General features: G+C 40.5%; 1 protein-coding gene across 4 annotated transcripts in view; it reads left to right on the forward strand.

Moving 5' to 3' along the window:
• The window catches only part of PTPRJ (protein tyrosine phosphatase receptor type J), a 73,801-nt gene that overhangs the window by 20,515 nt on the left and 36,612 nt on the right, over positions 1-16,674 (forward strand). The window contains exon 1 of one of the 4 annotated variants that reach the window (XM_085581486.1): positions 3,360-14,568. The exons of the other annotated variants lie outside the window; for them this stretch is intronic. Coding sequence (XP_085437612.1) covers positions 14,551-14,568 — 18 coding nt within the window. The 5' untranslated portion in view covers positions 3,360-14,550. Of the gene's footprint in view, positions 1-3,359; positions 14,569-16,674 lie in introns of those variants that run through there. 4 annotated transcript variants of the gene reach the window in all.

Genomic DNA, 16,674 nt, shown 5'->3' on the forward strand with positions numbered 1-16,674 from the left:
TATTCTGTGATTAGACATAATAGATTTTATTATATGCAAAAAGCATACCTTAATAATGGTTCTTGCAATTGTTTTGAACATCCTGGCTTTTATGCAGCTTTTCTTCTTGTGTGACTTCTTGATATTTTTTATATCACTCTATTTAAATGATAAGGACAATATTCTTATAATTTCAGTAGGAAAAGCATATTACTTATTTATGACTGGCTGTGTAGAGTTCAATTACCATTTCATAAAGGGGCACTCAAAGCTGTGATGAGCTCCTGGGGCATTATTTCTCTCACCCTCTTTTTCTGACTCCTCGTACATCTCAGAAGGCTTTAGCTACTTACTCTTTCTTCCTCTAGGAATTTATATCTTATTTTCAGCATCACCCACTGAGGGGAAATTTCCTCCCCTTCTGAAGGAAGATGGAAAGTCTGGTTGTCTGTTGAAGTGAACCCTTGTGCCTTTTGGTTGTTGATGATGGAAAGTGGAGCTGCAGCCTGTGACTTCTTGACTCTTCTGACAACTCACTTGCCTGTTCCCTTTCTATAGGGAAAGGGAATGCTTTTTGTTTGGTTGGTTGGGTTTTTTTTTTTTTTTGTGTGTGTGTGTGCTGCCGGTTTTGTATTTCTGCATATGACTTAAATTTTATGTTTTTGCAAAGTTGGAGCTTTTTGATTCTTAACTTTGGTTTACTGGATTTTAGTAACTTTCTTGAGTCTCCTTGCCAAAGAAGCAGACGTTTGGAAATAACTTCCAAAACAGGGAGGGGTAAATTACCTCACTTTGTCATTCCTACAGTTTGTGCCCTCCACATGCAGCACAAAAGGTCTGAACCTTTTCTGGACCATGGAGTATTTACATCAGGTGAATGCTGTAGATTTGTCTTTCAAAACACATGTTGTAGCAAATAGAATTAATGTTTTGCATTGGGGAAGGGGATAAATTCTTTGCAATTGCTGACTGCTTTAAAGACCCTCCTGTATTGCTATGGTTGTGTTGGAAGGGCAATGGGCAGGAGCTGGTTTTGCCAGATGAGAGCAGAGTTCTCAATAGAGTGGTGCCCTGCTTTCTGCTTCTAAGTGTTACTGAAGTGCTATAACTTGCATGCATGTAATTTGCATGAACAGGCAAATTAAAGGGTGCTAAATTTCCTCCTACTTTCTTCAAGTTCTGCTATTTCAAGCTGCTGTATTTGTGTTTTTCACTAATATTATTGCACAGAGGAAGGAGAACGTTTTATTTAAAAACAAGTATTTAATGGCAGTTGATATGTGTAGCGTTTACAGTAATTACTTGAAGAACACATGGTACCTTTTCTGTTGTGAATAAATACTGTACTAACCTCTGCTAAGGAGTAGTGCAGGTTGTCTAATGAATTGCATCGGGGTTCCCAGCTGGTTCATTCATTTCATTGTTGGTGCTGGCTGAAAGATGATTTGTTCCTGCTGTGTCAGAATAATCCCTCTGCAAGTGCCTTGTGCATCTCGGCCATGGCAGTGATAAAGTAGTGTGCCTGGAATAGAGAGTGCTTTTGAAAACAGCCTTTTGAAAAGGATGTTCTCATGTCCAGCCATGTACCATGTTAAGGCAGAAGGATCTTAATTTGTGTGGTTTTTCTAAAGGAGTCACTTGCCCATCTCATGTCTTTCAACTGGTTCACATAGGCAAAAGACAGGAAAGTGAGGCAGGCAGGCAGGGAATGAGTGGACTGTAGGAAAGATGCTGTTGAGATTCCTGATCAGAAAAAAACCATGCCATCATTTTGTAGGCTGCCGGTAGAGCTTTCACCAGGAAGAATGATAAGCAAATGATTCTGTTTACTTGCTTTACATAATTGAAATATGTCACCTCTGTGAAATGACTGTTGTTGGCGGAAGGTAAATGTTTTCCTGCCTCAAATGCCATTGAGATGGGCGAGTGTTAGATCTTTTCCTTTATGTTTGAAAGAGGGTGAGGCCTTACGAAACAGCGGAGCCAATCTAATGGCCATCTTCTTCCCTGTGTCACCCAGTGACGTGAGCTGCTCCCTTTCGCTCTGCTGGCCTGTGTCTGACCTCGTGTTGGGCTGGGTGAGATAGCTAAACTAGCAGAAAGCTATTCCCATTATTCTGGAAGAGAAGTTCTCTGCCAAATGAGCTGCTTAAACAAATTCACTGTGCAGTCAGGTGGGTAACCACGCCTCAGTGAGGGCGAGGAGGAATGGCCACAGCTGGGTAGGGTCCACCACAGTCTGCAACAGCAGTAGTAAAAGTTATTTTAACTGTATTTTAGTTTCTTATGCAGTGTCATCATCCATCTCTGTAAGCCTCAAATCAAATGCCAATTTCAGAGCTAAATGTGTGAACTGTTTTCATAGAGCAAATCAAAGTCCAGCACGGTGGTAATAGCAATGTGCTGATGGTTGTTGAGGTTGTTTCAGCATTCAGTTTCTCCTACAGCTGCAAAGACAAGAAGCTCCTCCAAGTATAAAAATCAGTTTTCCTTTTTAAAATAATTTCTGAATTCAATTTTTTCAAGAAAATGGGAAATCATGTGCTGAGAATGTTGCACACCTATGTAGCAAAAGCATGTTATTTCCTATCAGCCAAAACAAAACAAACTTACCTGCTTTGTCTGGGGACCTGTCTGCTACAAACCACGGGATATGAGAAAAAAAAAAAAGTATTAGTATATGTCTGTGCTTTGCTGAACCTGAAGTTTGTGACAATGATTAATTTCTTAATTACTTAGGAATAACCCTCTTTTAATAAAAACATGCTGTGTAATACAGACACTGTAATATTGCTCTATTCCTATATGTGCCACTTTTAAATCAGTTTATCCACATTAATTTGAGTAGTTACTGCTTGTTAACACTATGTGAAGGCAAAACACCTACTTTGCTGAAGATCTCCTGTAACTTTTCTGACACGTTCAGTGGGTGCATTTGAGCTTTGTTATTTATTTCAGCCTAGAAAATCCTCATGTTAAGGTACCCTAAAATAGTTTGAATATTTGTCTATCAACACATTAGCTTTTGAAGTAGAGAGGGGTGATTATGCTAACACTAATTAAGCTGGGGAATAATTAACATTGGGTTGTGATAGATTATCCAGTGTCTGGCATTTCTAAATAAAGCTGGTTTTACCTTGAACTGATAATGTAGCTAAACCCTAAGGCATATATAGATTTTGGGAAGAAACTTGCAGTTGGAGTCTGGCCTTGGTCCCCAAGGCATGTATAGGTCTGTGACTTGCAGTGTTCCACCTGTGGTGGCTGCAGTGAAGTATTTTGGTGATTTGCTCCAAAGAGCTGCAGCTTTGTGTAGTTTAAGGTCTGGTTGGGTTTTTGTTTGTTTGTTTTTGTTTTTTTTTTTTTGTTTTTTTTTTTTTGTTTTGGTTTTGTTTTGGTTTGGTTTTTTTTAGTTGACTAGAGTCCTGTCTGCTTAGCAAAAGTTGGGAGGACTGGGATCCTTCAGTATCTTTCCTATGCACTTTCCTTTCTTGTTGCTGTTAGAAATTGCAGACTAGTTACTTAAAGTTCATGCAGAGGTCAGAACATGGGAATCTACTGGCAAATATTTTTTCTTCCTCCTCCAGTTTACATTAGGGAAATAATTTTTGTTTCTTAGTTGTTTATTTTAGCCAAAGGCTCTTATCTGTTTCCCCAAATGCATTTTGTTTCATTTGAGGCTTAATATTCATATTGTCTAAGATGTTTATTACACTTTTTAACAAGAAAGGTGATTTTTAGACTTTTCTTGTAGTCATGCTGGTAAGGAATTACTTCTGGTTAGAAGATTGAGTCTAAAGCCTATTAGTTTTTGCCAGGAAAAGCTCCAAAGCAGACAGAAGTCCTTTCTACAGCACTGGCATTTTCAAGCTACTGTTGCTAGATGTTTTCACTTGTAAATGTTATGTCCATATGTGTGCACTCCACCTTTATTTTGTGTTTATCTGTACCTATGAACAAGGTCTCGGTGGAAATGGTGATGTGAAAATTGGCAAGTACTGCAAACTTTATTCAGTCTGATTTTTGTGCCTTTGATTTTTTTTGGTTTTGCCTCCATTTAGAACATGACACTTGACAACTGTTTGAACAAAAGTGATAGGGAAAACCCACCGTGGATTTTGGGACTTGTTTTCGTGGGATATATTTAAAGAGAGGTGTTAGGTGAGGTGAACCTGGGGCTCTGTTTGTGGTGCAATTTCCTCTCTCAGGTTGTTGCAGGTGGCTCCTGAGCTGAGACTCTTGTTTGGGCTATGTTGGTTGGAGGAGTCAGGTGGATGGGATTCTCCTAAGGATTCAAAAGGTCCTTTGACAAAATCTGCTCTGGTAATTTATTACCTGCTTTCCTGGCAGGGACTGGGCTGGTAACTTGGCTTGGTGATGTTTTAAATTTCCACGGTGGAACTTGTCACTTATGAGCTTGCCTGCATTCTGCACCTGAAAAACAGCAGCAAAGGAGCAGAGCTGAGGTTTGCAAGCCGTGCCTGGGCAGGAATTGGGACCTGGCTGTTTGATGGCAGTGATTGTAGGAGTGTTCTGTGCCATCAGGAATGGGAGGAAAGCTTCTCCCTTGTCTGTAGTCCCCTACAGAGAATGGGGCTTGCTTCATTCACACAGAGCAGACCTCAGAATGCAAACTTTGTTCTTTTAGAGGGGATCAAAATAATAGTAATCACAGATTGGGGTGTGAAGAACAAAGCTGAACAAAAGTTCTTTTCTCCCATTGTCACTTGGCACCTCTTCCTGCTCCAAGTGCTCAGCCAAAGCATTAGTACTGAGCTGCTGCAGAGAAGGGCTGTGTACAATTGTTCATAATATAAGCAGGCCTTTTTTATGGAGTTGTATGGATTATTTATGCTGTCTGTTGTATGGATTACATACAGGTATGTAGGTTACCTGTTTTCAGCTTTTTGAGTTGTTGTTGACCATATTTCATTTGAGTTTCCCCATGAGAAAAATAATCAGAGGATAAAATAGTCTGTGCCTCATGTTTTTAGGCTTCTGAAATAAAAGAATTTTTAAAAAGTAGCAAACCCCTCTCTTCTAAGTATACAAAGATGAAATGTTCTGATATAGGTGAGTTTACACAGAAATTTAATGATGAGGATCAGTAAGTCATACAAGTGTTTCCATGTTTACCCACAACCAGGGAAGCAAACAGCAAACAGTTCCCAGCTCTGCTGCAGCTCTTTCCTTATCTAACTCTTCCTCTTGTTTGCTGTTGCCTTATGGTGCTTTGGGAAGAAAGAGAGGGCTTGGCATTCCTTCGTGTATTTTGGGAATTCTTGTGCTGAAACTACTGGTGTTCTGTTCCATGTCATCTCTGTCACCCACCCTCCTTTTTTTTTTTTCCCTTTTTTCCCCCTCTCTCCTCTGGCATTGCTGTGCTTAAATTCATAATTATTTTGAAACTGCTGAGCTCCCATCCCGACTCTGCATCAGAGACAATGAAAAAAGCAGGAATGTGTCTAATGACCCATGAAATCAATAATCCTTGTAAGCAGTTGGTTGGGAAAATGAATCACATGTCTTTATTTTGAATGTCTGGGGTGTTTCAGAAAGCAGGCAGAAGGTCTGTCAAGACAGTGCTTGCTGACACCCATGTGTGCATCAGAACCTGAGCAGCTGATCTGAGAAAATCTTTAGAAGCTGCTCTCAGATCTGTTCTTCAGTGTCTTTGGGGTCATAGGAAATCCCCACAATCTGAAGTAATTAGCCTTCTGCTTTTTCATTAGTGTGAAGTTTTCTTCTTCAGTGTGGAAGTCTTCCTAAAGCTTGTATGTTCAGGGAAGTGCTGCAAGCTCAGTAATAGCTTTACAACTGGTCTATTGCCTGGATGTTTTGCTGATCTTGGAGCTTGTCAGGGAAAAAAAGGAAAATGTTATAAGTGCTGCTCTTGATGTCATTCATTTCCATAACTTGTCAAGGTGTGAAGGAATATTGATTTGTGGTTGCTGATTAGAGTGAACAAACAAGTTTTAAGTTTTTAAATTGGAAGTCAGAGCAATTAATATATATGAATGTATTTTTCAGAGGCTTTTTTCATATTTGCAAAGATAACAACTTTTGCCTGTTTCTGTACCAGCAATGATAGAAATCTTGCTTAAATAAACTGAAATAAAATACACTGAGGTCTTTAAAAACAAAGCATGGAAGGAAGGGGCAGCAATTTATTGGCTCATTGTGTTGATGACATGCTAAATACACAACTTGAGAGGGCTTAGCTCAGGGTCTAGTTCAAAATCTTTTCATTTGCATGCTGTGGTGTCCCAGATGAGAAAGAATTCTTATGTCTGCAAACTGTCTTAGTGCTAAGAACTGTGCTTTATCTGGTTAAACACTGTTGAAACTGAAAGTTTTTTAAATAGTACTGGGTGTTTTTTAACATCATGCTAACTGAAGCTACTTTGCATGAGGATGTTCCTGGCTTCAGCAAGTGACTGTGGCCAGCAGGCCAGTTAAATATATTTCTGCTTAACACATTTGCTGCTGTGCTTATTTTAAGTAACCTCTTCTTCCTGCACTAGAACTGCAATATTTCTTCATGTAATTTCTAACAAGTTATGCTTCTGTAGGCAAAGAGATGAGAAGTGTTCCTAAAAGCAGCCCAGTGGAACTGTTAAGTGATTTCAAATTACAGATCTGAAGTAATTAATTAAAAAGCAAAGCAAAACAGAAAACCACAACCCAGTGAGATTGAATAGAGTAACAAAGGCAACTTGTCTGTGAGCTCTGCAAATTTGATGTACAAGTTGCTGCAATACAATAATGTAGAAACTGTTGCACCATTTTAGCAGTCTTAAAGGCCTTTATACTCAGGGCTGTACAATAAATCCTGCATCATTTTTATTATAAGGAAATGTTTTCCTTTCACTGTGAGACGTTGGTGTGTTGTGTTTCAAATAATACGTGTACTTTAAATCTTCATGTGTTAAACAAGGCTGCAAAGCATTTTTAGATTTCAAAATTGAAAGTAATTTGATTTAGTCCGTTGCAAAAAGCTGCTAAATTAGCAGAGCAAATAAAAACGAAATAGCGTTGACAAGTTCCTTTTCCTTACCAAGATAATTTAAAATACTGGCTTGTAAAAAGCTCTGTGAGAAATGGTTATAAAATGGAGCAAGAGAACTTGTGAAACAAAAATCTTCATCTCTCCTCTTGGTTATTACATGCAGCTAGTCAAGGACTGAATGGAAAGCCCTTCTACAATAAGTGCTAAATTATAACAGAAAGTAATTGTATTAAAGAATATGCAGCTTTTGGGAAAGGGAAAACAGAAGCAATACTTGAGTATGACTAAACCCAGGGTCCAAGAATTTCAGACTCTTTATTCTTGGTGTGGTCTTCTATGTGCAACTGGTTCCATTTGAACTTTTGCACTTTTTTTGCATGATCAAATAATGTCTAACATTTTCATAGTTCTGTGGGCCAAATACTGGTTGCCTGCTCTGCCTCATTCCTTACTCTGTGCAAGAGAAACTTCCCAAATTCCCATTCATCAGTTTGCTGAAAAACTGCCTGCGTGTGTTCAGCGCTGCAGTTACTGCCTCTGTTCCTTTGGTCCTCAGGCTTCATAAGGAGGATGAAATGTTTCTAGTGTGTAATGCTTTCAGCTGTTTTTTTATTTTATTATCGTGTTCCTTTGCTCCTTGCTCACAGGGATAATATATTGCCAAGTCCCAGTGGATCAGGATTGCTTTAAGGCAGGCTGTTACTTTAAGCCAGGCTTGTTATTGCTCCTCTTCAAAGATGTAACCCTTAGAATTATAGTCTGTGTGATACTATGTTAAATACTGAAAAGGAGGATCAGAGATGCCCTTTGCAGAAGGATTCCAGAAAATGCCAGTTTTACATGGTTCCCACTCTTGGTTGCCCCTGAGAAGCTCAAACTTGCTTTACAAGCTCCTTTTGTCCTTGTTGCAGAGAGCTTTAAGGGAATTGTCAGTCATTTCTGCAGAAGTACACATGGTGAAGGGCTTTGGTATCTTGTCCAGTTCTATCATAGAGGAGTTTTTTAAGGGATGATGTTTGCAGCAGTGTGAGGCTGAAATAAGTGTACACTTCTGTATCTTGTAGCACTTGCTGAGACTTGCAGTTTGGCCCATGGGTCATCTTGTGAATATCAGTTAGGATTTACATCTCCTCTTACCTGTAAAATAAATGGTGACTTTTAAAAAAAATGCCCTTTTTATCCGCTGAATCCAAGCTTGACTTGGACTCCACTGTGTGGGAATCAAAGCCCGTGGCCGGCCCCCATCCACCCTCCTCGTCGCTCTTCCCAGTTCAGAGCCGCTTCTGGCCAACTTCAAAGAATTCACTTCAAAGGTTTTTTGGCAGACACAGAACAGCCAGGCTGAGGTTGGAGTTTGCAGCTTCAGCAGAGTGAGTGAAGCCTCGGCTTCTTGGGGAGCCCTCTTCTCCTTTCCTGTTATTCCCTTGAGCTGCTTTCATGGGGGGCATGGAGGCTGTGTTCACCCTTGAGCTGTGCAGCAAGAGGGGAAAGGTAGATAAGTCTGACAGAACAAAGGAGCTTCAAATTCAGCTATGGAGAGAGATTTCATGGTAGTTCTCCACCTCCCCCGAATGCAGGATTTGCTTTATAACTGAAGTGTAAGGTTTAATCCTGCCCGTAAGGGATCTACTTCTTCTGTTTTAGCAATCCTATTGCAACTCTTGTGGTTCTTGTTAGTCCCTCAAAGATCTGGTTCCTCTTCTCAGCTTCCTGAGATCTTACTTCTCGGCAACTTCCTATAACCATAATAAAAATGTTCTCCACAGAAATAGTGTGCACTGTCTGGAAATATGCATTCTTTTGTATTTGGCAATGTGGGACCTTGTGGGTGTCAGATGTCCAATTGCATGAGGGAACACTGCAGCTCCTGCTGGTGCAGTTGCTTTGGAAATCTCAAGCAAGGTGGAGGCTGGGGCAGCCACATCCCTTTTGAACCCTTCTGCATCTTCCTGCCTTAATATCCTGAAACTCTGTTTACTGGCTTTTGGGGGGGACTCCTCTCTCCTCCAAACTCTAGAGCATGTTCTCTTAGCCACTGGTCTCAATTAAAAGCTGTCATGGCTTAAGGAGGAGCCAAATACCAGTGGTGCTGGGAGAGCTGCCCAAGGAAAATAAAATGGGGGTGGGGGGAGAGCACCTGGTACAACATTTTTTTGTGAGGTACTCGGTGTTCTTCAAAAGTAGATACAGAAATATGTCAAGTGTAACCCTTACCACCTTCTCTACATCCTATTTTGAATATTAATAGTTTTCTTTAAGACAGTGGCCCTGAAATGTTGTGTGGTTTATAGTATGCACTTGCCAGGCTATTTATATATTTAAAACCTTGCTCTTGCTGGTGGGGGTTAGAACTGTGGGAAAATGCTGAAAGTTATTTTTCTCTTCCCCTATTATTTTAAAGCAACACTGGCATAAGGAGAAACAAGAGATCCTGTAAAAAACAGAGGTTTTCTGCTTGTCAGAACTTTAGTCCAGAATCAATAACAGAAAAGATATCTCAAATACTGATTTTTCTTTTTATTAAACCATACAAATCTTTTTTTTAATACATAAATAACAAATATATGTACATGAAATATTTTTCCACACACACTTCTTTCTGCACCAACTGTTTTGAGAGTGGAAATTAGGAAATAAAACTCCTGATACTGCCAGGCACTGGGTGTTCTTCCAGTTAGAGCCATGAATGCCTGGAGCTCTCCACCCCAGCCTGGCATGTGCCACTGGCTGGGAGTTGTGTGCTGGAAGACATTATCGGACAGGAACTTTTGATTCATTTGTGTGCACATTAAAAAAAAAAAAAAAAATTGGCTGCCATCATATCACTGAGATCTTTCATTGTCTTGATCTTGTTTTTAGAAGTCTTGAGGCTGAGTGGTGATTGAAAAAGCTGTGCCGCAGGGTGGAGGCTTTCCTCTGCCTGATCTCCTGTGCCAAGCGGCTGCTGCTGCTCCCACTCAGGGCTGGGAAGAGGGGCTGGGAAGAGGCTCCTGCCAGCTTGGCCAGGTGTCAGAGCAGCAGGTGGGCAAAGCAGTTCACAGAAGCTGCTCTATGAGAGAAATGCAAAACTCAGTTTGACTTCAGCAGCTAGCCTCTCTTTTATATTTAATTATTTACCTTTTATTTATTATCATCGGGTGGGGTGGAGCTAAATTTGCAGATTCATCATGAAGATGCAGGGTGGGAAAATGGGCCAGCACTTGCAGCTGATAGCAAGTTGTGTGCAAAGCCATAGAGCCTGAAACATCCATTCTCTTGAGTAATCCCTAAGGGGCAGCCCTGCTGGGACTTAATTGGGTGTAATGCCTCATGAAAGCTATGTGGCACATGTAAGAGCAATTTTGTGTATGAATGGCCACTTTCTAGGTAAGAAACTGTGCTTGCAACACAGTATTTTTCTTCAGTAAAGGAACCTTAATAAAAGGAGCTATTTGGGCCTAAATCAGAAGGCTGGAATGCTGCAGTTACAGCATATATTGGAACACAGATTCCCAAAATACCCCAGGCAGGAGCATATTGCTTTGCTGTGCATACATGATGTGAGTCAGAGCGTTGCATTATGGTTTCACTGCTGCCACTTCATACTGTTGTCCTGCTTATAATTAAGTGACTTTTGGGTCTAACTTCCTACTATTTTTGCCTATCAACAAAGCTGGGTTTAAGTGTTTCAGATCCCTCCTTCCCCAGGCTTTTTATTTCGGTTGATGTGTTTTGGGTGTCTCCATACAGGCTTGTTGAGTAGATTTAATCTCACCCTGAGCAGAAAAAAGTAACCAATATAATTCTTCCCATTGTGCTGTAGCTGCAGTTGAATAAAGGGTATGAACTGAGTGGTCTCTGAGAGAGGAATTTGATGCTGTTCCCCAAATTACTGCTATTTAGAGGGATTATACAGAAAGCTAACCAGAAAGGAAAAAGAATAATTTGTATCTTTAGTGCTCTGCTGCTGCCCCACCCTAGTGTGCAAACAAATGCCTTTCCCCTTTGCTTCTTTTGAATGTTTATTTATTGTTTTTACAGGATTTTCTTGTCCCAGAGCTGTTGGCTTCTAGATGCTCATCCTCACTGAAGTACACATGGTTCTGCAGTGGCCAGATTTTCTTTTTTTAGCACAACACAAAAAGAAAATAAGAAAATCTACATCTTTATTTTCGCATTTGACGGCATAAATATGGGGAAATAACTTATTCCCCAAAAAAACATTTTCAAAGGGAAAAATTGTGGCAGTTCCACTAGACAGTGTGTGGGGGGTGGAGACTGGGTACAGGGGGAAGTCTTGCAGCAACAACAACCCATAATTTGGGTAGTTTAGGGTAATTTGACTGTTTGGTGTGACCTCATGTTAGAGTGGTTTACCTTGGGCTTCATTTTTGCCTGTGTGGTTTGTATTTAAACCCAAGAGCCCCAAGGGAAGGAGTTGATGGAAAGACAGCAGGAGAAAAAGGGCAGCCCATGTTTTTTCCCAGTGGCACATCCCTGTATGTGCTTTGTTGAAGCTTTTTTCTTCATTGGGGCTTGACCTCGGGTCTGTCCCAGCAGGAATGTGTTCCAGGCTTGGCGTTAATTAAGGACAACTGGGCTCAGGGCGAGGGCAGCTCCGAGCCGGACTGGCGGCTCTTGGAGCAGGAGCTGTTGCCCCGTGCCCATTTGCCCTTCTTCCCTCTGTGGCCAGGCAGGAGATTCCAGCATGGATCTGCTGTGTGCCGCCTGAGTGGGGCTGTTGGGAACCGTGGTCACCATATTGTGGCTGATTGTGGCCCTCGGTTGCCTTGGCTTTTGTTCCCCATGCTCAGCATCTGAATGTTTTTGTCAGAATTGAAACCGTTCCTTTCCCTCTCCCGCCTCAGTTTCAGTGTGAGTTGCAGGGGGTTGTCCTCGAGTGAACCCTTCTGTAAATTCAGCCCATATTCATGAATAGTTTAGTCTTCCCTGAAACTCTTGTTTCTAAATGATTGAGCAAGGGAAAAAAAAACCCAAACTTTTCATCCAGAGGCAGCAATATTAAAATTTGCTAGGCCTGTTTCTTTATTGTTATATAGTCTTTTGGCTGTTGTGACTGATGTGGACCCAGTTCAGGTGATAAGCAAACCTCACTCCTGCAGTCAGGGGAAGAAGGTTTTTATTTTACTGGAGTTTCTTTTAGGGTTTTTTATAAGCCTATAACTTCAAAAAGAGAGCTTTGCAGCAAAAGCTCTGGTACTGCAGTAGAAGGAGCTGGCTCATATGGTAACACAAGCAAGGTATCTACAAGGCAAAACTTGTATGTTATTTATTATATAAACTCTACATAATAAGAGAGGAAACTATTACGCATTTTAAACTTCTTATTCAAAGCTGTTCTGTGTCTTGTGTGTCTGATCTGTGTTTGAAATAAAGGAGGAAACTCTGGTGCTTTACTGGAAAGGGTTTTTTTTCTGCAGAAGATCAGCTCTGTTGGAAGATGTTTTGGGTCTATTTTGGGTTGTGTAGCTATGCAGATACTGTTTCTGGAGTGACTGAGCCACCATTTACACCCAGCTTTTCTGATTGCTGCTATAAATACACTCTATGCCCTGTTGATGGAATTGCAATAAATTTTATACTAAAGAAATTAATAAAAACTTCAATAGCTGCATATTATAGGGAATAAGAATTGATAGATGAATTGTTCCTGTGATACTGGAGGCATATGTGAAAAAACAGTGTAAGAACTTAAAATGTTACTGTGGTAATATTTGGGAATAGAGGATCTTCATACAATATATGTTGAAATGGGATAAGAGGGTCATTAGGAAAACTGGAAATATATTTCAGGATGCAATTCTAGTTAAATCAGGAAAATGAGTACAAAGAATAACATTCTGTACCCTTCTTCACTTTTTTCACTCCCCAGTCTCCAGCGTGGGCAGTTCAAATGTCAGGTATAAAGGATGTAATTCAGATGAGACTGTTTTGGTTAACCTGCAGTATGAATGCTTTGAGTTAAAAATACCATAACTGCAGTTTGTTTTCTTTAATTTAAATATGAAGGTTAAATTCTGATAAGTCATCTCCTCTAAGTTTCTTGGGCAATTGGCTAGGAAATATCCAGTGATAGGTGTTGGATTAAAAACTTCACAGCTGTTACCAGAGAATTTCCTGTTTAATTATTGTCTCTTATTGTAGTACTTGCACCTTTCAGTGCAGGATTACCCCTGGGCTGACCTCTGTCAGTAAAAAGGTAATTTTTTTGGTTTCTTCAGTGCTTGAGTTGTCTGCTGATGCTGCATTCCTGGCACCAGAGTAGTAGTGTTGGAATGAATGAAAGTAGGTAACTTTGTGTTCTTGGAGTCAATAAAGAAACGTGCTTGTTTGAAGTACAATTCAGTGCAATTTTTTTTTTTCCCTTTGGCAGCTACAAACTCTACCTTTTTGCTTCTTGTAGAAGGCTTTAATCTTGGAATGTTTCTAGAAACATATCCCTGATTTTTAGAGCTATCCCAGATAAGTCATTCTAGTTGGTTGAGAGTTTTTTTTTTTGTGGTTTTGTTCACATTCTTGTTTTGTTTTGTTTTTTGTCCCATGATCTTGAGACACGAGTGATTCTGTGTGTTCCGTTTTACATGCAACAATGTCCTCTATGATCAGAGCTCGTCTCTTTGGCTGCCTGCATCTGAACCCCCTGGGTGACACTGCAGGAGCTCACACTTGCTGGTCACGCCTCTATTTTCAAACAAGAAGGAAACTCCTTAGTTATCTAAACACTTTTCTGTTTGTTTGGCTTACTTGTAAGGAATGTGCTTTGGTAAGTGTCCTTGGGAGGCAGAACAGGGACTGGGTTCTAAAACTTAGTCTGCATTTAAAGTGGGCTCTGAACACAGACTTCATAATGTGCAGTTGCTGTAAGAGGCAGCACAGATGTAAAAATCACTGTATGGCTGGGGAAAAGGGCTGTGACAGTGTATTCTGGGTCATGCAGACTGGATCTATCACTAGGAAAGAAAAGGAGAAAATGTCTTAATAGAGATGTTCAGCCCTTAGGGGTTGTCTAGACATCTGCCTTCTTGTCTTTTAGCATCTGGAGGCTCATGTGTCCCAATACACAACAGAAAAAAAATCTGTGGGTATATTTTAATTTTCATAGCTTGAGTCAGGTGGTGTATCAGGCATCTTTCTAAACTAGGGCTTTGTGTGTGCTCGTGTATTCAAGCGAATGTGTTTCTCAGTCCTTTGAAAAGTGTTTCAGCTTTGCAGGGCCAGTCTGGGTGCAGTGAACAGTGGTCTTTAGTCTGACTTGGCTTGGCATGCCCTCGGTCTCATTTGTATGTGTCGTCTTAGCTGAGCCTTCCCTCTTGGTGAAACTCTCCCTGGTAGTGTCTGCAGGACTCTTCCCACTGCTGCTGAAACACAGGGTGCTGCCAGGCAGGCCAGGGATGAAACCCTGCGGGGGTGTGGATCAAACTCTGCTGTCAGCTCCCACCAAAAAGGCCAATTGTTCCAAAGTGCTTTTCCTCGTTAGTTTTTTTCCTGCAGCTTAAGTGTAAGGAGGAATAAAGCAAGCAGTATCTCCTAGAGGTGGGAGAGGCTGCTGTGGCCTGTGAAGGATGCACTACTTTGTTCTGGTATGTAATCATTCTTATAAATGTTTTACATTCTATATTCAAACCTGTTCTTCAGGTAGTCACGTTTCTGGCAGCATTATATAATGCTGTGACATTTTGACTATCTCTGTTAGAGAAAAGAGAGGTGCAGAGGAATCTAGCTTGTGAATCACTCTGTTTAACCCTTGTTGGAAGGTGGGGAGAAAAGAGCCTGGGGCCACTAGAGGAGCAGTTCAGGGAAGGTGATCTGGAAGCAGAACCACATCAATTAAAAGGTACCTGGATAACAAGGTTTCAGCAGCTGGAATGCAATTAACTTCCTCTTCACTCTTATCTCTCTCCCCTACCTGCACATGGGTAGCAAAGGTCATTTGTGTCATCTGATACAAGGCTTTGGAACTAAGCACCCTGAGTTCATGTATAATTTTTATTGTGCTAAGATTACAGATATACCAAAATCCCACCAGCAGTGTGGTGCAGAGCACTCAAGGTTGGTGTTTGATATTGCTGCTTTGCAATTCTTGCTGTGGGCAAGCAGCAGTTTGTAGATAGTTACAAGTAAGTATGTAATCCTCCTCATCTGAGGGAACTCTGGCTATTAGATGAGCAAAGACACTAAATGATTTAGCCTTCTGTGGCATGCACATAAAACATGATGCAAAGCATGGAGGACTTAGTTTCATCTTTGTCTTGGAGCTGGTTTAATGTGGCTTTAGTATTTCAGTGTGAACAGGAGGCTTTGCCCCATGTGTGCGTTGTGAAAATGCATCACAGTGAAGTGAAGGGTTTCCCGTCTAACCTTCCCCAAAGCTCTTGCTCCAAACACAGACACATTTATGTGCCTTTTCTCTTCAGAGCTTCAAACTTGTCAGCCTTAAACACACAGATGAGAAACTTCAGAAGCATATTTGTAGCAGATAATTGAAAGTTCTCTTGGTGAACTAGATGTGTTTTAATACAACACTTGAGCATTTGTATAGCAATCCATAGTTTGTGGATTTTTTGTTTGCTTGATTTGGCTTGGTTTTGGGGGTCTTTTTTGAGGAGGAGGCATTGGTTTGGTGGTTTTGTTTGTTTATTTTTTGTTGGTTTTGTTTTGAGGTTTTTTGTGGGGGTTTTTTTGCAAATAAATAATAGCAGTGAATGTGCTCTAGCTCCCTGGCTTTGGGTATGTCCCTGCTTCCTCCCTGAATATGACAGAGCTGTTATGCTTTAGCTATTGCAAAGTATAAAAAATTAAACACCAAACACCAGACCAGAAAGAAATGTGTCTGTCTGGAAATCGTGAAGTTCTTATCCTTCAGGGTTTCCCAGGCATTTTGCAGTGTGCAAGGAAAGTGTTTATGTAGTTTAGCTCAAGGTTAGAAACCTTTCAGAAAAGCAGTGGTATTTTTTCTCTTTCCATGTTTGTGGTCTGTTAAGGGCGGAGGAGCTAAAGAGAACACATCTACTGTTTCTAAGACATTGAATATATAATCTGGGTGAAATCAAATAAAATCTACTCTTTTGCCTTTCAGTCTGAGTTTAAGAATAATGAAGTGTTAATGTGTTGTTAAAGAGCAGCAAAACTGAAGAGGAAGGAAGAGGTAATGTAATTGGTTATAGTACCTGCTGCTTATCTTTTACTCTGCCATTTCGTATAGGCATATTAAGAGAGTTTAAAATACATTGAGGGACATCCCTCCATTTGAATTTCTATCTGTCCCTAAAATGTTTGAAAAAATAATTAGACTAAAGGGGTTAATAGCATAGGTAGGAAAAAGAGGAGTACTGATGAAGCCTTCCCCTACCCCAGTGTCTTCTGCAGAGTCAGTGCCTGACCAGTGTTAGTACTTTTTAATGTCTACTTTTTTTTTTTTTTTTTTTTTTTTTTCCCTTTGGCTGCATTTGAGGCAATAGTTGCTACTACAGGCTTTGCCAAAGGGAGAATCTGCCAAAATGTTTGGAGGATGGTACTGCACTTGTTGCTGCCCCTTTCTACTTTCCTAATAGGGCAATGCTGTCAGATGCTGTGAAGGCCTGTGTGACACAATTATTCTTAATTGTGCACCCATGCTTCTGATAAAACTTCAAAGTGCACTTAATGTGTTTTCTCATGGCAGTCTGTGAAACAGGAGGCTGCTGTAT

Source organism: Lonchura striata, chromosome 5, assembly GCF_050655825.1.
Source record: "Lonchura striata isolate lonStrDom1 chromosome 5, ASM5065582v1, whole genome shotgun sequence".
NCBI lineage: Eukaryota > Metazoa > Chordata > Aves > Passeriformes > Estrildidae > Lonchura > Lonchura striata.